This window comes from Thrips palmi, unplaced genomic scaffold (assembly GCF_012932325.1).
Source record: "Thrips palmi isolate BJ-2018 unplaced genomic scaffold, TpBJ-2018v1 HiC_scaffold_11, whole genome shotgun sequence".
Lineage (NCBI taxonomy): Eukaryota > Metazoa > Arthropoda > Insecta > Thysanoptera > Thripidae > Thrips > Thrips palmi.
In genome coordinates, this window is record NW_023144622.1 from 4,730,437 (window position 1) to 4,752,959 (window position 22,523).

The 22,523-nt window shown below is 58.2% G+C and overlaps 2 protein-coding genes across 3 annotated transcripts in view; one reads left to right on the top strand and one right to left on the bottom strand.

The window, feature by feature from the left end:
• The window catches only part of LOC117639693, a 39,643-nt gene extending 32,366 nt beyond the window's left edge, over positions 1 to 7,277 (top strand). The window contains exons 3-8 of the mRNA XM_034375568.1: positions 2,135 to 2,426; positions 2,750 to 2,908; positions 3,199 to 3,357; positions 4,251 to 4,505; positions 4,595 to 5,053; positions 7,230 to 7,277. Of these exons, the coding sequence (XP_034231459.1) occupies positions 2,135 to 2,426; positions 2,750 to 2,908; positions 3,199 to 3,357; positions 4,251 to 4,505; positions 4,595 to 5,053; positions 7,230 to 7,277 (1,372 nt within the window). The remainder of the gene's footprint in view (positions 1 to 2,134; positions 2,427 to 2,749; positions 2,909 to 3,198; positions 3,358 to 4,250; positions 4,506 to 4,594; positions 5,054 to 7,229) is intronic.
• A 69-nt stretch (positions 7,278 to 7,346) lies between these two features.
• Positions 7,347 to 21,944, bottom strand: LOC117639478 (long-chain fatty acid transport protein 4-like). Of its 2 annotated transcripts, none has more exons than XM_034375182.1 (13): positions 21,828 to 21,944; positions 15,026 to 15,312; positions 11,469 to 11,619; positions 10,914 to 11,151; positions 10,587 to 10,821; positions 10,311 to 10,512; positions 10,010 to 10,202; positions 9,788 to 9,931; positions 9,558 to 9,692; positions 9,406 to 9,472; positions 9,232 to 9,322; positions 8,991 to 9,144; positions 7,347 to 8,897 (listed from the first exon to the last, which is right to left on the bottom strand). In XM_034375182.1, exons 1-13 carry the CDS (start codon positions 21,918 to 21,920, stop codon positions 8,743 to 8,745), a joined length of 2,145 nt encoding a protein of 714 aa, XP_034231073.1. In that variant the 5' UTR covers positions 21,921 to 21,944; the 3' UTR covers positions 7,347 to 8,742. The 2 variants fall into 2 exon arrangements, with proteins under 2 accessions (XP_034231073.1, XP_034231074.1); XM_034375183.1 differs by lacking the exon at positions 21,828 to 21,944 and adding an exon at positions 21,371 to 21,491.
• Positions 21,945 to 22,523: the final 579 nt, after the last annotated feature.

The window sequence follows — 22,523 nt, forward strand, 5'->3', positions numbered from 1 at the left end:
TGGTGCCTGCCGGATTCCTGCAGGAGCAGGCTGTGTAAATCTCGCCGCATTTTCGGCCCACCAACACGTTCCTTTCTTTTTTTAAAAAAAAATTAAGCTTTGCGGTTTGTGCAGCTTCGCGCTGCTTCCCGGTGAAATTGGCTGCAATATGTCATCGCGGTGCCTCCGGACTCCTCCCCGGACTCCTCACGGTGGGCGTGCAGGCATTTCCAGTGGAGTGGACGCGGCCCGGCAGAGAGCTGCGGCTGCTGCTGCAGAGGGCCGTACCTCAGATTGCACGTCAAAGTGTCAAAGCAGGCGTGTTTAGTAAATTGAAAAGGCGGTATCGAGGACGTGGCATTTTCACACACCGCGTGCGGGGAGAATTCGAGAGTTCATGCTGTGGCGCTGTTGGCCATGTTTGCTCCCAGCAGCTGTGTTGGCCGAGAGCACAGAGGCACCGGATTCCATCAGTAAGGTCCGGCGATCGACTCCCGACAGTTCAAATTTTTTTTTTGAGTGGCCGAGAGTGGCAGTTTCTGTACACTCCAATTTTTTACTTCTTTATTTTATTTTTTACAGTGGTTCCGGGTTGTGACACAATGCGGCGAAATTCCCCGCGAGGTTTTACAGCGCACTGGAATTGGCATTCCTCCATTCCAAGGCGAGGCAAGGCCGAGGGGGCGCGCGGGCCAGCCTCCAGCTCTAGCCTCGCGGCGTGCCGCTTCAGCCCGCGTGCCTCTCTATAAAGGTCCCGGTGACTTGCATCTAATTTTTGCGTGAGCCTTGCCCTGCCCCGCGCGCGTCATGCGTAAAGTCCGTTCTCGTAAAGTTACCGTTGAATGCGTTAAATGCTCAGTCCGCTGCGGCGTTCCAATTTTTCGCTGCTCCGCGGAGCGCCGCTCTCGACCATGACAAAGTCGGCCCGCCGTAAGAAGCCAAACAACAAGCTGGTTGTTGTTGTTGTTGTTCACAGTGCGTCGCGGTGGATAGGAACCGTCTCATCCTGAACAAGTCCTTCGTCGCTCTGTCTCTCTCGCACCCCTACGGGACGCGCCGTGAGTGCGAGAGAGACAGAGCGACAGCACCGTGCGGCTCCTCTCGTAATGCCCCGCGTTTTACGCGTTAATCCTGCTTGATCCTGCCGCCACGCCCCCGGGACTCATTTACGCCCGGCGAGGCCGTCGTCGCCGTCGTCCAGGTCGTCGTCGGCGTGCTCGAGTCCGGCGGAGCGTCTCCGTTTCCGCCTCGCCAAATGTCACGCAGACCTTTTGGTTTCCAGTGCAGGGCACAGTGCAAGGAGAGCGACACGCGAGGGGCGGAGAGGCGCCGCCTTGTAAAAAAAGAGGATTCGAATGATTGGAATGGAGCGCGCCATTGCCATTTGAGGGGAGCATCCACTGCGAGTGCCTTGACAGGAAGCGCCCCATTGACAGCACTTGGCACCGCTCTGTTCCGCGCCACTTTTTCTTCCTCTCTCTTTTTTCTTTCTCTCTCTCTCTCTCTCTCTCTCTCTCTCTCTCTCTCTCTCTCCTCTCCTCACTGGCGCCTTACTCAATTAAAAGCCATTTGTTGCGAGGCGCGGGGCAGTGCATACCGCACGCGGTCGCGGCCAGCACACCTTCAAAAGCGCGCGGCCTGTCTGTCTGTCTGTCTGCCTGTCTGCCTGTCTGTCGGTCTGTCTGTCTGTCTGTCTGTCTGTCTGTCTGTCTGTCTGTCTGTCCGTCCGCGCGTCTGCAGGCCCAGCACGCGCCCGCCTCCATTTCGGATGCAGCCTGCGACTTCAAAGGGCTACCGGGAACGGCACCGCTTATATGCCCCGACGTGCGCGCCGCCTGTGTATAGCACGCGGCGACCGCGGCGCGCGAAAAAAATAAATAAAAAGAGAGAGAGGGAGAAAGAAAACAAAAAGGAAAAGGAGAGGGAAAAAGAAAGTAACTGAACGACTTTCGTCGGAAGAACTTGGCAGGTGGTTCGATTAAACGGAATCAGTGCAGGGCCGTGCAGGGCACTGCTGGACGGCGGGGCGAGGACGTTAGTGGAATTGCTCTAGTGCGACTTTTTTTTTCAGCGCGCTCGCTTTGTAGGGAGCAACTTGTCAGCACGTGTCCGGGCATTTCATTTCATTCGCCTTGTGTGATTTCGCTCTGCGCAGGTCCGCCAACTTCCACCACGACTCGGGCGACTGCTCCATGAGCGACATGGACCGCTTCACCGTGTCCGGCATGAGCAGCCTCACAGCCGAGGAGCGCGTCGACTACCTCGAGTCCAACTGCGTGAGCGACCCCATCAAGATGTGTGACTTCACGGAGCAGCCGGGCCGCATCCTCAAGACGGTGGACTCGGTGCACCAGGACGTGGCCTCGCTGGCCGACTGCAGGAAGCTGTGCCTGCAGAGCACCGAGTTCCGTTGTCACAGTTTCGACTACGAAGACACCGGCCCCAAGGTAGGCGGCGCTCCGTCTCTCTCGCACTCGCGGCGCGTCTCGCAGGGCCGCGGGGGTGCGAGGGAGACGGCGCGACAAAGCGGTGTCCGGAATCGCCGCCCGGATACTGCCCATTACGCACCGGGGCTTAACGTAATTTTTCTTGTGGGAGACTGAGTGACTGACTGGCGACTTCGCCGGGCGCGTCTGGCGTTTGGGAATCCCGGAATCCCGCTGGATAGAATAAATAGAAATAGCCCAGTTCCCGAGGGAATGCCGCGCGTCTGGGTTCCGCGCATTCCGGGGCGTGTTACGTGGTTTATGGACGGCTCTGCGTGTTTCAGGTGTGCCGGCTGTCGCACCACGCGGCGCCCAGCCTGCAGCACATCGAGGAGCCGTACCTGGAGCTGGACAAGGCCATCACCTACCAGCTGACGGCGTGCTACAACGTCACCATCGACTGCAGGGGCACGGACATGGTGGCGCGCGTGCAGACCAACAAGGTGCGCGACAGACCGTGTCGGCCAAAACTCCAGACGCGTTTTGAGCTCCAGAGTCGCTAAATGGGGCTCGAAGCGAGCGTGTGACCCCCACCGATGGGTTCCTCGTTCGGAGAGCAATCCATTGGTGGGGTCAGACGTTCGGTTCGAGGCCCATTTAGTGACTGGAGCTCAAAGCGCGTCCAGAATTTTGGCCACCTCCACCGGTCTTCTGGCCCACCGTGCGTGGCCATTTCACTTCACTTTCGGAGCCGCAAATTTGGGTTGTCCTACGTGCTGTTCCGTGTCGCCAGGTGTTCAACGGCAAGGTGTACGCCAAGAGCAGGCCCAACTCGTGCGTGTCGGACGTGGTGAACAGCCTCGACTTCCAGCTCAAGCTGGGCTATCACGATCTCAACTGCGACGTGAAGCAGGACGCGCCGGGCAAGTTCTCGGCCGATATCATCATTCAAGTGAGTATGAGAAATGGAATCGAACGCACGTCCCGCCCGTTTTCACACCAGGCGGCGCGGCGGCGGCGGCGCCACTGGAAGACAAACAAAAACAAAACAAGAAACTGGGCCGAAATTGCGGTGGCTTTCCGTAATCCGGGCGTTTGGGGCGACCGAGCCGAGCCGCCTGATGCTGGATGCCTGGAGGACAGTGACGGCATGACAGCGCAGGGCTCGCGGGACTCGCTATCTATGCGCTCCGCAGTCCGTACCAGTGTACCAGTCGTTGCTTCAATTAGGGTGGATACCGGACAGTGACCAACGAAACGGCGCTTGTCTGTCTCCCTCCCTCTCCCCCTCTCTCTTTCGCCGCAAACAATAACGGAGGCTTATGAAGTCATTAGAGGCGCTGCGCTCGCTGCGCTGGTCTGGGACTCGCCCCGCCCTCCTCGCCGTCGAGGACCTGAGAACGCCGTCGCCGTGATGTCACCACCACCACGCCGCCTGCCCGGGATTAGGACTGGCTGCATCTCTCCCTCTCTCTCCCTCTCGCTCGAGTATTTTTCACTTTAATTCTATTCTAATTTGTAAAGGCGCGCACCGTTACGGGCCGGGCTGGCCTGTTCATGACCGACGCAATGCGATCCCGTGCCCTCCGCCGAACAGTGACTTGGAATACCTGAGGGCCGCGCTCCGGGCTGAGCTAAGCGCTGGGCGCGGTGTTTCGGTTACGCCGCCACGCCCCGCACTTACAGTGGGCTGATTCCGAGCGGTGCTCTCGTCACTCTGTCTCTGTCGCACTCGGCGGGCGTCCCGCTGCGGTGCGACGAAGACAGAGAGTGCGCCGTCACGGAATTAGTGTCCCTTCTCATTGAAATGAGTCGCCTAAAGCGTGTTTGACTCGACTGTTGCAGCACCACGACCAGATTGTGACGGGCCAGGACGTGGGGCTGTCGGCGCGCTGCTCGTACTCCCTGGAGAACAGCACGGTGGGCCACGGCGTGCGCCTCGAGGTGGCCGGCGAGCCCGGCGGCGGCGGCGCGGGGGCCAACGCGGGGGCGGCGGGCAGCGGGGGCGCGGTGCAGTCCCAGGAGACCACGTACGTCGTCTCGCCCACCGTCACCATGCGCATCACGGACCGGCGTGGCGAGGACATCCACACGGCGCAGGTCAGGGTTCGAATACCGGTGTTGATTTACGAGTTTTTGCCGTCGGTTCGTTTGTTGTTCGCGCTCACCCATCGATTCTCACTGCGCAGGTCGGCGACGCGCTCAGCCTCCGCTTCTACATCCTGGACCAGCACACGCCCTACCAGATCTTCGTGCGCGAGCTGATCGCGCTGGACGGCGTGGACTCGTCCGAGATCCTGCTCATCGACAGCCTGGGCTGCCCGACGGACCCCACCATCATGGGGGCCATCTCGACCGTGGACACGGTGGACGGCTCGCAGGTGCTGCAGGCGCCGTTCGACGCCTTCAAGTTCCCCACGTCGGACGTGGTGCAGTTCAAGGCGCTCGTCACGCCGTGCCTGCCCAAGTGCGAGCCCGTGGTGTGCGACGTGGAGGACTACTACGGCATGGTGCGGCGCGTCGACTCGTACGGCCGGCGGCGGCGGCGCGAGGTGTCCTCCAAGGGCAAGGACGACGACGTCATCCTCATGCAGAGCATCCGCATCGCCGACAAGTTCCAGTTCGAGGCGCAGCCCCGCGGCAGCCTGGCTGGCGGCGGCCTCAGCGCGGCCAGCGCGGCCAGCACCAGCCCCAGCGGCCGGCGGCAGAACGCGCTGCGAGGCGACGACGCGCACCCCCAGGTGCGGGCCGGGCCCAGCGTGCACCGGTCGTGTGTGACGGCGTCCTCGCTGCTGCTGTCCGCCGCCGTGTTCCTGGGGCTGCAGGTTCTGCTGGCCGCGGGCTGGGTGTACCTGTGGCGGCCGCGGGACCACGGCGGGGGCATGGGGGGCGGCATGAGCACGGTGGCGGTGGGCCACACCGGCGTGGGGCGCCGGACTTCCAGGACGTCCTCCCTCGCCAGCAGCAGGTCGAGCTGCCGGTCCGTGCTCGCCTACCACTCGCACCCGCCCGGACAGCACTGGCAGAGGTTCTACCACGCGCCCTGAGCCTCCCGCCTCCAACGTGGTGAACAACTAGGCGGCCGGCGGCAGCGGACACGATCGGGCGGTGCGGGCCGGCGCGCCGATATCAACGTGTTTTCATCTCAAACTGCCACCGTGCTCCGTCCATTTACGGTGGCGTGGCACTGGGCCGCGCATCGGCCCTCCCCCTCCCCTCGCGTCACCCGGGACAGCAGCCCGCTATGGTGAGCCCTTCCAGGCCACGCGAGGGACTGCCGCCACCGCCACTGCCTCCGGCCCGTCGGCGAGGTGCTTGAAGCTCCCCCCGCCGCCTCCTCCCGGATGTCGCCGATGCGATGCGTCGCTCCGATACAATCGGTGCCCCGGTGCGCCCCGGCCCTGCTATGGCCCTGCTAGGCACTGCCTGGTTGACACTAGAGTCCTAGTTGACGCCGGCGGCACGGCGGCCGTGGGGACGGCAGGGAGCGCGGTGCCCCGCAGTGCCGCGGTGCGGCCTGGAACGGGGGCCTCATGGGCACGGCGCGGAACGCCAGCGTGCGCCACGCGGGCAGCATGCAGGCATCCAGGAAACATGTCCCGTGCTTGTATGTCTCTTTCTGCCCCCTCCCTTGCCCCTCCCTTGCCCCGCCTGCTCCGCAACCATTAGCAAGCCAAATGAGAGGCAGGGCCCCACTGGGCACCACGGAGACGGCGGGGCGGACGGGATGGGACGGAGCGCGAACCTTATTGTCACCGAACTCAACCCTTCCCGCGGCCGCGAGTTCCACCACGCTGCGACGCCGTGGTGCCGCCGTGGTGCCGCCGCCGCTGCCCACGATTTGGCGGCGCGCTTCCGGCCTCCGCGCGGCGCCTCCACGCCGATCCCATCAATGATAAATGAGATTTGCGCAATTAAGCGCGAGGAAAGTGAATGCAGGCGGCGGCGCTGACGCGGGCCTCGGCGCGGCGGCGCGGCGCTACTCCGCGACGGTGGGGACGCTACGCCGCGCGCTGCGCTGTGCTGCACTGTGCTGCGCTGTGCTGCGCCACTACACCGGCAGCGCCCGGTATTCGACCGTGGGAATGCTGAGAGAAGGCCATCCCCGCGCTCGGACACCGGGCCGCCCCCTTTTGTACAGCCCTCCTCTTCATTTCCATTGTTTATTTATTTATTTATTCCTTAATTTATTAAAAACAAATCCTTTATTTATTGTTTTCTTAATGTACTGTAGATTTTGTTAATGAATGTTGTGTCGTTGTTTTTAATGTTATTGTTTCGTGGGCGCGAAGTAATATGTATGTGTGATAAATTGGAAGCACGTGCAGTAAGTGTGTGAGTGTGTGAAGTGAACGTGGCACGCGCCTCGGTCCCTCGATGCCGGGGCTTCCCCAAGTGATTCATATGACTGACCGTCGTGCATTGCACCGAGTGTATGTCGATCGAAGCGATAGCGATAAGGCTGCAGGATTTCTTCGCACTCCTTTACTTCATTCAGATTCCGGTAAACTATTGTAGTGGCATTGATTGAACTGACCAATTTTGTTAAAATTTGTCAACATGGAAATTATAAACATGTACTGTTTGAAGTCACGTAAAGAGCTCTCATGTCCGACTTGCAATAAATGGCACTGGCCATATAACAGAAAAAGATAAAACTTTTTGATTGAGTTTGTCCCTAAACGGAAACCATTTGAACAGGCACCGGAAAGGTAGGCAACCCATCATCCACAGCTACTTCACCGTACCAGAGTTCAACTGAGGTCACGGGAAATGTCATTTTCACACTCAATAGAATACTTCTCCATACTTCTGTGTACTCAGGTGAGAGAAATCACCGATTCTCTTGGGGAAAGAACTACAACTCATTAATCTTAGTATAAATTATATATTTTTATTTTAAACTCTATTTACAATAACTTGTTAGCATATTTCTCAAAACCCAGTCATATGAAAATGAATGATTGATCAAAACCATGCGTTGTTCAGGTGAACAGATAACAAAACACAAGAGAGTACAGTAATACACAAGATTAGCATATCTTCCAAATTTAAGATGCTAAACGTACATGCATTTACCATAGCAATGGGAAATTTATAAAAAAATATAGAAGGATTAAGTTAAGTTGGATTCTAAAATACAATGAATAGAATTACAAAATCTTTATCACAGTTAGCTTGTAACAGTGAAACCATAAAACAATACCCTTTCGCAATTTGCAAGATGTGCATTTGGTAATTTTGTAAAATCATCAGTCAGAAAAAAATATTTGTAAAGAGGAAAGGTAAAAATAAATGTTTATGGAAGCAGCCACATTTTAAAAGTGCCCTGCCAGCAGAACAGCAACCCTTCCATCCCATATTGGCATATTTGTGCTCATAAGTCAGTTCTTTGCAATCCAGAAATGCCAAGAAAGTGGCATGGTAAATTAACGGTAAAACAAAAAAAAATACTAATTTTCTTTTACACAAAAATTAAAAATTTAAACCATGATGGTCACACCCCACAGGGTGGCAGAAACTGAGGAAGCAAATAAGCACTAACACTATAACAACTATAGGAATACAAAAATTGTTTTCTAAATGACAATGACGTGGGCAATCATGGACTTCTAATGTGTCTTTACAGTCTCAAATCATTCACTAAGAGTTAAAAAGCTACTCTACTTGAAATACCTTCAGCAAAATTTTGATTTGAGCAACAAAAACTCATACAATAAATCAAAGTTCCAGTATTGTATCATGATTAAGTAGTTTTAAAATAATAAAACATGAACTATATGCAGGAAGAAAAACATGAGGCAATTCAAATGCATAAGCAAACAAGAAGCCAATAAAAGAAAACTTACATAAAACACCGCTGCAATACCAGAAGTATTTGATCTTCAACTGAAGGACTCATTATTTACAGTAATGTGGTTCATTAGGACCTAATAAAGTTTCGATGTTTGCAATTGGCAAGTATTTCAACAGTCAATGTTTATATAGCTACACCTTAACCTAAAATGAATTTATCACTATGTCACATATTCAAAAGGACAACAGAAAGAAAACATTAAATTTCTCTTTCTTAGTTTGAAGTCATATGCAGGAACAAGAAAGAGTTACCTTGTTTCATTCGTTACGTTTTTGGTCACACAAAAAACTTTAACAACAAATCTTTAAGACATAAAAAAATGCAATGTTAAGCATCTTTCCGTTTGAGTAAAAAGGTCACATTTGTGAGCTTTAAAAACAGACGGTAAGATCGACCGCCCTTCAACAAGTCTTCAATTCTTTGAATTTTGTACTCATTAATAACAATAATAATAATGATAATACGTAGTAATAATGTTTCTTAAAACCGGATCTTTCCAGCAACAATCTCTTGATAGGCAGCATCAGTGAGGAGTTGGTATTCCCCTTTGGAAGTGAAGTAGTAAATCTTGTCCTTCACTGAAGAGGGATTGAAGCCCTCTGCCTGAAGATCCTTTTTCTTCAACTTGAAAGTTCCTAAAAAAATAAAAATTAAAATTAACAATGAGAGCAAAGCCTTGCATCAAAAGTTTCTTGTTCATTGGAATGTATTCATCGGCAACATTGTACCTGTCATTTCAACTTGTCGCAACGCACGGATAAACTGGGGTCTTGCGTACGCTGGTAGAGCTCTTCGAACTCCCTCTGCAATCGCCTGGAGATCCAAATTATCTTCCTGGTCAAGAATTGCTGCCATGCCAGCGCGCCCTTCATTTCCAAAGACCTGCAGATTATAAATACAGATTATGAAAACTGTCCAATGTCTAAACAAAGAGCATTGTTTCCAAAAAAAAAAAAAAAGAGGATATACCTCAACTCCATACACCACTGCATCACGATAACCAGCTGCATTGCTCACGACTGCTTCAACTTCTGAGGTAGATACATTTTCACCTTTCCATCTGTAATTTTAAAAGTAAGTCAATCACTCACAAAATAAAAGGGTTCAAACACTCAAATTCTGCATGGAGTTTATTTAAAATACCTGAAAGTGTCTCCAGTTCTATCTTTGAAATAAAGATATCCAAATTCATCAGCAACCAGTAAATCGCCTGGAGGACAAAGGTTACCATGAAACACAGCACATCCCCACTAATTGAAAATCTTAGTCAAAATAGTCATGAATAATTTCATTACCTGATAAAAATGCCATGTCTCCTTTGGTGAAAACATCATGCACCACTTTCTTTTCCGAATCTTTTTTGTTCACATATCCAAGGAAGGCTCTTGATGGATTGCTTGTTATCTTTCCAATAAAAACCCCAGGTTCATCTGGAAAGTTGAAAATATAAAAGACCAATGAGAAATGAAGAAACATAGAAATGAAGAGCAAAAAGATACACGAGAAAAGTGCGATAAATAATTACCTGGTGCACAGGGGATACACAAGCCATTTTTGTCACGAATAGGCTCCCCAGAAAAGGGATCTACTTTTATAATTGAGATAGGATAAACAGCTGGAATAATCCGAGAGACAAATCCAATAGCACCCACTGTATTGTCAATGTTAACTGGAAATAAGAGCATATAATTAAGAAATTTCAAATTTAGGTTAAAACAAAATCTTAAGCTTTACAGAATAATCTTACCAATATTGGCATTGCCTTCAGTTGCACCATAAAATTCAGCTACGGCAGGGATGTTGAAACGATCTACAAATTCTTTCCAGATTTGAGGACGAAGACCATTTCCAAACATAAGTCGTATCTTATGTTGAGTATCTTCAGGCTTTGCCGGTGTTGAAAGAATGTAGCGGCACATTTCGCCAATGTATTGGGCCACCTATGAGGTAAAGCAATCTTTTAATCAAATTGTATTTTGATCAGACAAAAATACAGAGAAGAGAATATTTTAACACAACAGGACAGGTTTTCAAATGGTTTCACATACCGTACACTCAAATTTGAGGCAGTCGGAAAAATAGGCAGATGCAGAGAACTTCTTACGAATAACCAAAGTCGATCCAAATAATAAGGCCTGACCTACACTCATGCAACCGCCTGCAGTGTGATACAGAGGTAGCGGGCAGTAAAACCTGTCACTGTTTCGGAATCCCGAGAGTCTCCTGATTGCAGCAGTGATGAATATGAACCTAAGAAATTATAAATTAGTACACTTCAAAATCAAGTATTTACCTTCTATGAGCAGGAAGATTGAAGAACTTACTTAGCATTTGTAATAACAGCTGCCTTTGGTAAGCCAGTGGTTCCAGATGTGTATATGTACACCAAACGGTCATTGAATGACGGTTTCTCGGGCACACTGGGCTCAGTGCTCGGAGCATTGTGAAGAAGGGCAGTCAGATTTTTTTCTGCCAACCCATGAGAGAAATTGTTTGGTGTGCTGCTCCAGCTGTAGAGAGCTACTTTAGAGGGCAGTTGTTTGGAAATGTCTTTCATGGCTGCAACAGTAAATAAAAAAGAATTTTAAATCAATATTTTGCCGACAAACTGTGCGAGTGCTTGGGAGATGCCTCTTGTTTCCCGCTCTTACCGTCCGACAGCTCACTGGAGTAGATGAGGGCCTGCGAGTCCGCCACGGTGACCGAGTGCAGCAGGGAGTTGAGCCTCAGGTTGTAGTTGATGAGGGGCACCACGACGCCCAGCTTGGCCAGGCCCAGCCACAGGCACACGAACTCGGGCCGGTTGTCCATGAACAGCGCCACCACGTCGCCCTTGCGGTAGCCGTGCTCCAGGAACACGTTGGCCACCTTGTTGGAGTAGGCGTCCACCTGCAAGCACGTCGCGGATGAAAATCCGTGCCCTGAGGCCGAACAACCCCCGCTGCTGTGCTGGCTGCCTCACAGTGGGCTAGAGGGCCGGTGGAGGCGGTCGGAATACCGGACGCGTTTTAAGCTCCAGAGTCGCTAAATGGGACTCGAACCGAACGTGTGACCCCACCAATGGATTGCTCTCCGCACGAGGAATCGATTGGTGGGGTCACACGTTCGATTCGCGTCCTGGTAAGCGACTCTGGAGCTCAAAACGCGTCTTGGCCGCCGCCTCCACCAGTCTTCTGGCCCACGGTGCGCCTGCTGCTGCTGCTTACCTCGGCGAACGTCATCTGCGACTCCTCGCACATGAGGCACACCTTGTCCGGGTACTTGGCGGCCATGTCGCGGAACATGTCCGGGACGGAGGCATTGCGCTTGGCGAGGCCGTGGATCATCCACTGGACGCGCAGGAAGCGCGTGAAGGCCCTGCAACAAGCACACAGTTCATCAGGCTTGTTTTTGGGTGGAGCTTCCGGACCGGGATTCGAACCGGGGCCGGCCAATGAATGGATAGGCAAGCCCGGTAAACGAACGGCTTCCGTCCGCAGTCCGCGACACTGCGAGGGACAGGGACGTGACGTCCGCGATGTGCATGGCACGGCGTGCTGCGTGCGAAGGCAGGGCGGCCAGAGGCCACGGCACGCACACGCGACGCGCCGCGGACGCAGCCGGCACCGCCAATGCAGAATGCAGGCCAGTGGGCCTCCGCCAGCCTCCGCCAGCCTCCGCGCCGTGGGGAAGGACCAAGGACGCGCGGCTCCACCCACCGCGTGCGGCGCGTCCTCGCGGCCCTGACAGCCTCGCGGTGCACGCCGCCACGCCGCACGCGGCGTGTCACCCTTGTGCCCCACTTCCCCCACCTCCCCCTCCCACTGGCCGTTTACAATTACCAACCTCCTCACACGCCACGCCGCGCCGCGCCGCGGCCAGAGGCTGCGGACGGCGGCATGGCCATCCCAAGTGCCACCGCCATGTCACCGCACGTCCTGGCCGTTGCCCGTTTCGCGCGTGTGCCAGCAGCCTGATTCCGAACAGACCTTTCGCCACTGTCGTTACCGGCCAGGTGATCGCGGCGGCAGGCGAAGAGCAACTCGGAGATCTGGTGCAGGTGGGCGGGGCGAGGCCATGTCATCCTACGTCGGGATCCAAACCCGAGACCCGGCGATGCGACGACGTCGACGAGGACGTCCTAGAGGAGGGACCGGACCGGACCGGACCGCGTGCCGTGCTGGAGGTCATTAGGAGGCACGAGCTCTGGGCCGCCGCCGAGGACCGGCCGAACCACGTGCGCACTAAGTGGTGGTACACCAGTGTACACAACGTGGAACAACGGCGGCACTGTCGCGGTTTCGGGGCGAGATGGATCGGCCGGGTGGCGCGCCATGGCGGCAAATAGAAAGCCAAAGTGCAGCAGTCCAGTGGCGTGTCCAGAAATTTCGCAAAAGGGGGAGCGCCAGGCTTTTCGCCTGCATTCAGGCGGAGCACATCGCGATTTGCCTTCCCAGCAGGCGCTTGTCAAGAGCGAAAAGAGTCCCATTTTTTTTACGGCACGCCACTGGTACAGCCAGAGTGCAGGCAAACGCCGCCCAAAGCGACTAAAGACGGAGACGGCCACGGGCTCGTCAGTCAATCAGCGGCGTGCTGCAGCTGCCGCAGCGCCGTGCCCAGCATTGATTGCTTTCGGGGGCAGAATTGCACTGCAGAGGGTTCGGGGGCACTCGGGCAGCGCTGCGCCTCGAATTAGCGGAGGCTAGCGAAGGCCGGGGGGGGGGGGGGGGCAGGAGAGGGGCCTTGGGAACCGCGGCGCCAGCACGGGCCGTAGTGCACGACGGACGCTGGATGCTGGATGCACGCTGAGCCTTACCCGCCCCGCCCCGCCTGCCCCGCCCCTCGCCGTTGCCACATTTGACATCGATCTGGCGGGGGCCCCCCTAGCCCCCCACGCGCGCCACGCGCAGGGCGCCCCCGCAGCCCCACAGAGCACAGCCCGCCTGGCGCCCACTCGTTTCGAATCGCGACGGTTTTCGCCGTCGCCGTATGGAGAGGAAAAGGAAAGCACTCTGTGTCACCGTGTAGGCTTCCGGTACTCCTCTGGCTCAAAGTCCGTTCACACCCCGCCCCGCCCCGCCCCGCCCCGCCACGTCACTGTTGCTCTCGCTGTTGACGCACCGGGAATGCGCGACGTGGCCCGCTGCGCACTGCGCCGCCGCGCCCGTCTTCGCCGTCGCGGTGGTCGCGGTCTTGGAGGCGCCCGGGCCGGGCCGTTTGACAAAGCCGCCTGGTGACAGTGCTGACACGTGTCGGCCTCCATCTCGTCCAGGAGGGCCTCCGCCAGCAGCAGCGTGGCGCGCGCAGCTTTCGCACCCCGCCACTCGAAACTCGAGCCCGGCCCGCCCCACCCCGCCCTGGCCTTGGCGCGTGCCCGTGGCTGCGCTAGCAGTGTGCTATGCGCCGATGGCGCCTACCCGGTCAGGCCGGGCGACCTGGCCCCCGTCTCTGTCCCTCCCCAGCGGGGCCGCGGGGCGCGAGAGAGACAGACGTCGCGTCCAACCCTCGCCCAGCCCGTCACCCGAACTACGTAACAGTTAAACACTACCTCCGCTCCGGTGGGTATATGGTCTTCCCCAGCTGACCAGCGTTTTGTCGCTCTCTCTCACAACCGGGGCGGGACGCCCAACAAGTGCGAGAGAGACAGAGCGCCGAATCGGCGTGCTATTGCGCAACATGTGGGCGACCCCCCGCGTAGCCCCGCCACTTTCATCCCTGTTCAATTTCAGCGACAGCAAACGGCGCTTCATTTTTCACCTTTGAACCAACCTGGTGGCCTCGCAGTGCCCCCCCCCCCTCCTCTCGCCAACGCTTTGCGGTCGGGCGTCAACGAGTAAGGCAAACTCGCCAAGTAAATAGCGCGCTGCGGACCAGCAGAGGGAAGTTTTTCGAGTGTACAGTGTACACGCCAAACGATAGGGAGCCCCCGAAAAAGGGGAGGGGAAGGGGGGGGGGGCGTCTGAAGTTTGGACAAAGTTACTTTACGTAGATAACCGCGTTTTGGGACAGTTTTGTCCACAAGCTGCTTTGCAAAAATAATTTTTTAAAACCCTTGATATTTGTCGTTTTTATTAAATTTTGCACTGAAATAATTTTTTTGCGTGGATGGGTGGGAATACGAATGGTTCATGGTTCATTCTGCTGGCAATGTCGCGGCTTTATGGCACTTTGAGGGTTGCGCTTAATGTGTGCTTAAGGCACCGAGGCGGAAGGACTGGGGGGTGGGGGGAGGGGCAAAGCCCAGAGAGTAGTTTTCATATGATCCAACAGAAACAAACTCTCCATTGTAACGGCGACTTGTCCTGAAGTAGTCCTAGAACCCGAATAAGGGACTGTCAAGACCTGAGCAGCGGGGTGGACGATGACACCGCTGATACACTGCGAGCAGACGTCTGCTTAACCTCACTCCCCGCAGTGCAGGGCCGAGGGCTAAGGACTCCCCGGGTCAAATTCGTGAATTGAACCCGTCGGCATGGCCAGGGCAGCCGATGCAGCGGCGAGTCCCAGTGCCGCCACGATCAGCTGATCGGCCCTGCGCGCGGCGTCTGCTGGGCAGCACGCCTCCAGGGGCAGGGCCTGGCCAGCAGACGCCAGCAGACGACGCGCGCGGCCGCCCTAACCTCACTCTTTGACAGCGCGCTCGCTTGCACCCCGTCGCCCCGCCAGCCCGCCAGCGCGCTGCACCCCGGCCCTGGGTTCGGCGACCGCGAGCGTGACTCACATCGCCGTCGCGGAGAGTCAGTCACGCCACCGGGACCGCGGACGACAACAACAAGGTGCTCACCTGAGGTCTCGGGGCGCTGTCTTGGCCGCGACGTAGAACCAGCGGTAGCGCCGCCCCGTGCACAGGTACACGGCCGCGGCCACCACCACCACCTGCACGAGCGACGCCCAGCCCAGGAAGTAGGCGAACACGGCCGCGAGGACGGCGACCACCACCAGCATGGTGATGAACAGCGCCACGCGGCGACACAGCTCCAGGGAGGGCCTCCGACTCGGGTTGGCGCTGGCCGCGCACTGCAGGGGCTGCGGCTGGGGCTGGCCAAGCAGACCGCCTTCGACGTCATCGCTCTAGAGGGGGAAACACAAACCAAAACAACGGCCTTTAGACAATGGCGCCGGGTGACATCTAGCGGCCGCGGACGCAACGAGAGCGCCTCGCGCGCGGACAGTGGCGCCCCCCTGGCGGCCGCGGTCGCACCACGCCGCGGAGCGCGGAGAGCGCGGTCACTCCCCCCGTCCCGCGTAGCGCGCCAACTTCGAACCGGGCCGCGCGCGTGGCATAAAGAAGCCGGCCAAGACTAACGCGAAAATGTGGATAGAACGGGCCGGTGATCGCGAGGCCGGAACGACACCATGCCGCCTAGACCTGGAGAGTACACTTCCAAAAGGGTCCCGTTGTCCACAAGTGGTAAAATTTAAAAAAAAAATGCTTTTTTGCAATTTTTGTTTGCAATTCGCCCTCTGGCGCCTGGCGGCACGGCGCTGGCAACCCGACCGCGGCGCGGACTAACTGCCCGCAATCCGCGGTTTGGGGCCAGCGCGACGGATTTGCCGCGGTGTGCCTCTGCTCGCTTTGCTCCCGACAGTCTCAGTTCGATGTAAGTTCGGAATGCCTGCCTGCCTGCCTGTCCGCCCCACTTGAACGCAAGAGAAAGTGGATCCAGCCTAGCACTGCACAGCCGCGCACAGCACCGCTGTACTGTACTTGACAGCTAGCTATGATTTCATGCGCCGAATGGATGGGGTCTGCTGGATATTTGCAAGGCGGCTGGCGCGTTACAGCATGTATTGCACGCCGCTGCATTTGCATAGCCGGCCCACAGAAGGACGTGCAGCACGTGGAGCAGAGCCAACGCCGTCGCTCCGTCTCTCTCGCACTCACGGGGCGCCTCATACACGTGCGAGAGAGACAGAGCGACGACGACGGCGGCGTTCGGATAATCAGCCAAACTGGCCGGCAATTGGCTGAGCACACTGGTAAATTGAGGCGGTGGCTGCGATTGCAGTGTGCACCCAAGGGCGCGGTGGATGCACAGGAAAACGCGACGTTTGCCGGAGCAGTAGCGAAAATATGGACGAGCTAACCGGCTGCGTCAATACGAGGCGAGAATACACCAAAATAAATAACCGTGAGCGTGTGGGTGCGTGTGGGAGCGCGCTTGTGTGTGTGTGAGTGAGTGTGAGAAGGTTCATGCACCCCAGCAGCACCGTGATGGATGAATGAACGACGCGCGGAGACTTTGGACAGGCGGTCAAACGCGTGTTGGGTTCAGAGGCCGGGCGGTCAAAAGATTTCCGTTTGTCAGATCCACACGCGCAGTATCGCCTCACATACTGATTTCCCCCTTCGTTAATACTTTTTGGGTTGGTCGAGGTTGAGGTGGAGCGCGCGGAGCCCTGGTGCACTGGGTGATACACGTAATCGGGCGTTCTGTGGAATGGCGTCGACCTGATTTCCGAGTGCAGCTCCGGGCTGCTCTACGACTACGATGTCAGGGCTGTAATGTCCATATGCATAGCCAGGCCGCCCAGCCCGGCTGGCCGCTTTCCCGCGTTTTATGCATAGATACGACTCCCCGTTCGCCTGCCATATTACTCTGCACACGGATACCCAGCAAAAAAAAAAAAAAAATTGTACAGATTTAGCGCCGGCTCGCAGCTCTCGGGGTGATTGAAGCCATTAGCACATCGGACTATCACACGGCCGTGAACCCAACTTTGAAACCTGATCAATAAAAACGGCGAGGCAAGTCTGGGAAGTCGGTGCATGGGGCAAAGAACAATCTCCGCAATACAAAGCAATTGCGGAAGCGCTTTTAATTCGCCAGCGGACACGCGATTATTCGCATTCCTGACAGATTATTCGGCCCGAAGAAGTTTATTTGCAATGCAAAACCGAATGCGCTGCTCCCGCGAAGTTGATTTTATTTTTTTAACGGTGTAACAAAGTCGTCTTTTCATTGGAGGAGGGCCACTGTTCTGCTCTTGTTGGCGTGCCCGACAGCAACAGGCGGCACATTAGCCGACAAAATGGTCCATTTATAGCGAGCGCTACTCCACTCAGAGCACCGCAAGAACGCTCCCATGATACTCAGGAGGCCCCCGGGGCGCGGCGGGCCTCGGGTCTCGAGCGGTGCTCCAGCAAGACAGCCCATCGGGGGAAAAAATATAAGAGAGCTCAAAATTATGTCCGGCTAGTTGGCCAGGTACTTTTCCTAGCCGGCCACGCTCCGGCGAGTCTCAGTTCCGCGCGGGGTGCTCCAGGAGAAGAAGTGGGTTATGGCTATATGGTCGGCTGGGGCGCGGCAAGGCAAGCTGCCTATCATTTTTTAAATATTTTTTTTTCGTGCCGATTGCACGGCGCTGGGAGTTCAGCCGGTAGGTCTCCACGCCCGCGACGGACGGACGGCCCCGCCGAAGATGGTCCACGGCCGGATCTTTCCATGCCTTCCAGGCCCCCCACCACCGCCGCTCGTGACGTCAAAGGAAGACCAAGTGCATCGTCTCCCGCCGCCTCCAAGGACGACCTGTATGCACGGCCCGCGACTCCGTGACGTCGACGTCGGCAGCCCGAACTCCCAGACTCGCACGGGCACTAACACACACAGCCACTCACACCGACACACACCCTAATGAGTTCTGCTTTCTGCTCGCGGTGCGGGATGCGTCTCGCCTTCGTTGGGGCCGCGGGCTGCCGAAGTGGCGAAGCTGGTCTAGTCGCGTCAACCTGTCCGGAAGCCCCTCGCCGCGAGCGAGACGCGTTCGCGTTATCAAAGCGGCCGCGCTCGTCCGGAAGAAAGAATGTCCACGAAACGCGGCTGGAAATAAAAGGTCATTAGTGTGCCACTTTGCGGGTCGCGGCGGCCGAGTCAAACGAGTCGATTCTGGCGGGCCGCGGTCGCGCCCACCAGCGCTCTGTCTCTGTCGCACTCACGGGGCGTCCCGTCGGGGTGCGGGAGAGACAGAGCGACGAGCCACTGTCCTCCGCTGTGCCCGCCAAAGGACGACTCCCAGGACGTCGCGGAAGTGCCCCATTTCGATGAGCGCCCCCACGCCCTCCATCAGCAACACGCCCCCGCAGCAGCAAGGCTGATTCGACCAGGGTCGCTCCGTCCCTCTCGCACTCATGGGGCGTCCCCTGTGGGTGCGAGAGAGACAGCGTTGATTCAGGTTTAAAAAGCGCCTGCGGAGGCGAGGGTAGGCCGTCCCGCAGCACAGCCGTGTCCGCCGGGCCGGCCCGCCGCGCAGGGGCTGTAGCGCCTGCGGACGTCGGGGTAGGCAGACCCGCCGCACTCGCGCGCAGCCGGGCGGCCCAACGCGCAGGGGCTCCAAGTGCTTCACTGCAGGGACGAGCGGACCGGGGAGGTTTAACGGTGGCGAGTCAAAGGGCGGAGGCGACGCCGACGACGCGGCCCGAAGTGTAGCCGAAGTGCAGCCGAGTGCACGGGAGGCTGACGCGGCTGACGCGCTGGCGGGGCAGCCACAATGACAACAATGGCAGAGTCCTCATTGCCTGACAAAGAACGAAAGTCGCTTTCCGGCCTTTCCGGTCCCAAGCGGCCAACAATGAAATTGCGTTCCGGCGTTCCGGCGCCCCGGGCCGCGTGTAGAGTCACCGCGGCGCCTGCCTCGCAGTGCAGGACGGCACGGCACTGTAGGATGAGCGTCGCTGTCTCTCTCGCACTCACGGGGCGTCGCGCAGAGGACAGAGAGAGACTGCTCGGAATCAGCTGGCTGACGGTGACGGCACGGCGCCTCGGGGTGGCGCCCGCTGACTACAGCTCGCGCGCTCTCTCTCTCTCTCTCTCAGCCCACTCGTGGGTTGGAGTGGAACCGCGCCACAAATACACGCACCTACTATTACCCCGGTTGCGGAGTGGTTCTGATTTTTCTCCCCAATTACCCAGCCAGCATCCAGCCAGGCAGTGACGGGCCCGCCCGATCGGGAGCCGACGGCGGTGGCGAGCAGGCTTCGGGGATCACGTTGGCGACGACGAGACTGCTTCCTGTTTCTACCGAGCTCTCCACTTCCGCTTTTAGGGCCCTTCCGTCACCGCCCGATCGGCCTGACCCCACCAGGCAGGGATTAGTTCGCGTCTCCCATGCCGCCTTTATGGCGGGGCCTAGCCTCACACCGGGAGAGCCCCCTCGGGGTTCATCCCGGTTCATCATCGCCCAGTGCATGATGGTGGTGGCGCAACCAGCACCGCGCGCGCTGTGTGTGTGTGTGTGTGTGCGGAGGACGGCGGAGGTAGGTGCTGACCCGAGGCGTCAATCCGACGCGCGGTGAACTTTCTATGCGCGCGTTGGTTGTTGCTCGTCTTGCGTCACAGAGCACCGTATTGTTGTGGTCGTCTCTCTCTCTGTCTCTGTCACACACACAAACAAACACATCACGCCTCTGCCGCTCTCTCTCTCTCTCTCTCTCTCTCTCTCTCTCTCTCTCTCTCTCTCTCTCTCTCTCTCTCTCTCTCTCACGCACACACACACACACACACACACACACACACACACACCACAAAGCGCTCGCCCAGAGGCATCACGCGAAGACGGGACGGTGTCACTGGAGGTGAGAGGATTGCTTGATTCTGCTGTCGCGTTCATTACTGCACCCCACACACACACTCACACACTTACACACATACACACACACAAATACACCCACACTTGAGAAAAATGGCCGCGTCACGTGCATCACGTGAAGTGCACGTGGGTGTGCATTTCCTCCGCACTTGCAAGGTCGGCACGCAGAGCGGACGCAAAGGGTCGTCTCTTCGCACCGCGGCGGCGAGCCCCTGGGGCGACAGAGACAGAGCGACTCGTCGGAGTCGGCCCGCGAGGGGCGCGCGCACAAACCGCCAAGCCTCCCGGTCGGGTCTCCGCGGGCTCAGCGCGCGGGGCGCTCGGAAAGTGGGGACTAATTTCGGCCGCGCTATTGCGAGAGGTCGATCTTCGATCTTCGATGTGGACACCTCTCTATCTCAAAGCGCCAGCCCACTGCAAGAACACGAGTTTTTCTGGGGTTTACGAAGGGGATTTCAGAACGGCCCCGCACGGCACGCCTGCTAATACCTGCAATAACAATCCGCGGCGATTGCAGGCAGACACCGAGATTCTCTCTTTCCTCGTCACACACGCACGGAGCGTCCCGCATGGGTGCGAGAGAGACAGAGCGACGTTGTGTCAGGCAGAGCGCCCGCGGGAGGCGGGGTAGGCAGCCACGTCGCACAGCGGCGCGCGGCGGGACCGCGGCCAGCTTGGCCCCGCGGACTGGTTCCGCCGGGTGCGAGAGAGACAGAGCGACGAAGTGGTTCATCGGAATCGTTGGCCAGGCAGGCCAGGTGCAGTGACAGGTCAAAAATGCCCGTCGGTCCGGACTTTCCTTTCGCTGGCAAGGCTGCACTAGGCTGCACTAGGTTTCCCCCCCCCTTCCAATCGTCCGGGCGTCCGGGCCGCGAGGCAGGGCCAGGCGGGGCCCATAACGAGGACCCGCTCTGATTCCCGGCAAAAGGGATCAATTTGATCCGCGGTCTCCAAGTGGCACAGTGCGCTGCGCGCTGCGCCCGGGCTGCCAGCTCGGCTGCCCGCCTGGCACACGCACCGCGCACCGCGCACCGCGCTCCCTAATAGCTAAGTATCCGCTGCGCCCAGCCTGCCAGCGGCTGCGAGCCTCGCTAGCCTCGCTCGCGTACTTTCGCCGATTCCCGGACGATAGCGACGCCCGCGTGGTGGAGTCCAGGTCCACGGCGAACATGGCGAACACCGCGTCCAGGACGCAGCCCTCGACGCGCTGCAGGCCGAGTGCGAACGGCGGCTGTGCCTTCGCACTCGCCGTACGAGTGCGAGGGAGACGGCACTGCATACGGAATCAGCCCGCCGCCTCCCAGCCCAGCCCAGCCCAGCCACCGGCCGAACGCGCGATCGCTCCCCGCAGTCCGCTTCGCAGTGGATCGGACTCAGTCATCGCGCGGCCGACCTAACCTCAAAGCAGCGGCCGATCGACGCGGCCACCTCGGCGGCCTGGCGCGGCGCGGGCTGCCAGGCAGGCAGCGATCGGAATGGAAACCAATGGAAACAGCCTGGGCCGCAGGCCTGGACGCGCAGGCAGCGCCGACGCCACACTCACCTGGTCGTCGATCGGATCGCTCATGGTGGCGACTCTCACTGGCTTTTAATTAGCTGCGTCGTGCATCGGTTCGAAGTGCGTCGCGGCCCCGGGCACTGGGGCGCAAGGGTCAAGGCTCGGCGTTGGCGACGCGAGGCGACGCGAGGCGAAGCGACGCGCGCAGTGCTCGGCTCGGCTGCTTCGGCTTTGGGTCTTTGGGTGTTCCCTCGGTTCCCTCACGCAACGGCGGTGCCCGGCCCGGCCCGACCCGGCCGCGAGCAGGCAGGACGAGTTTTGCCGGTCCCCCACCGCCAGGACGCCAAGACCGGCACGCCGGGTAACCCGTCCCCGAAGCCCGAAGCGCGCCAAACATTCAAATCAGAGGCCGTGCAGGCCGTGCACATGCACCGGCCGACGACGCGAGGGCTCGCAGACAGTGCAGGCGCACTCCGCCGCCAGGGGCGCCACCGGGACTCACCTTGGCGCGGTTGCCGTTGACCTCCGGCGGGGGCGGCGGCAGCGCGACGTCCTTCATCTTGTCGTCGGCGGGCGCCGCGTTCTCGATGAGCATGGCGATCCTGGAGGGTCCTGGCGCCAGGCCGTGGCGCCGCACGTCGCACCGACTCACAGAATGACTCTCTCCGCGGCGTCTCTCCGGACGGCGCCGCCTAGAGTCACCGTCCCCGTCCCCGCCACGCGCCGCCGGCTAGGGCCGCACCGCGACGCCCGCGACGCCCGCGACGCCCACCCTGGACGCCCGCGCCGCGCCGCGCACCGCGGGGGAGGCTTCCTGCGAGCAAACAAAGACAGTACAGCGACGGGCAGCGGACGGGAACCCGTCGGGATTCCGATTTCGGGTGCATCTCGCCGCCGCGGCGCACCGCGCGTGATGTTCGGCGTGTACTCCCTGCCGCGTGATTGCCACGATGACGTACTCCAACCGGTTTCCCCACCCGAAAAACCTACTGCAGAGCGATCCCGAACAATGCTTCCGTCGCTCTGTCTCTCTCGCACCGCCGCGAGGCGCCCCGCGAGTGCGAGAGAGGCACAGTTCAGAATCCCCCTGCAGCAGTCCCCGTACACGCGTGGTGACGATGATTAATCACAACGAGTGATTAGACCTCATGTTTTCGTCGCGCCGTCTCACAGTGGGCCAGACGACCGGTGGAGGCGG

Coding starts and splice junctions, on each gene's coding strand:
- LOC117639478 (XM_034375182.1), bottom strand. CDS start 21,920: ATGCTCATCGAGAACGCGGCGCCCGCCGACGACAAGATGAAGGACGTC. Junction 9,473..9,557: donor AGACATGGCATTTTTATCAG/GTAATGAAATTA, acceptor TTTGTCCTCCAG/GCGATTTACTGGTTGCTGAT. Junction 9,145..9,231: donor CAGTGGTGTATGGAGTTGAG/GTATATCCTCTT, acceptor TATAATCTGCAG/GTCTTTGGAAATGAAGGGCG.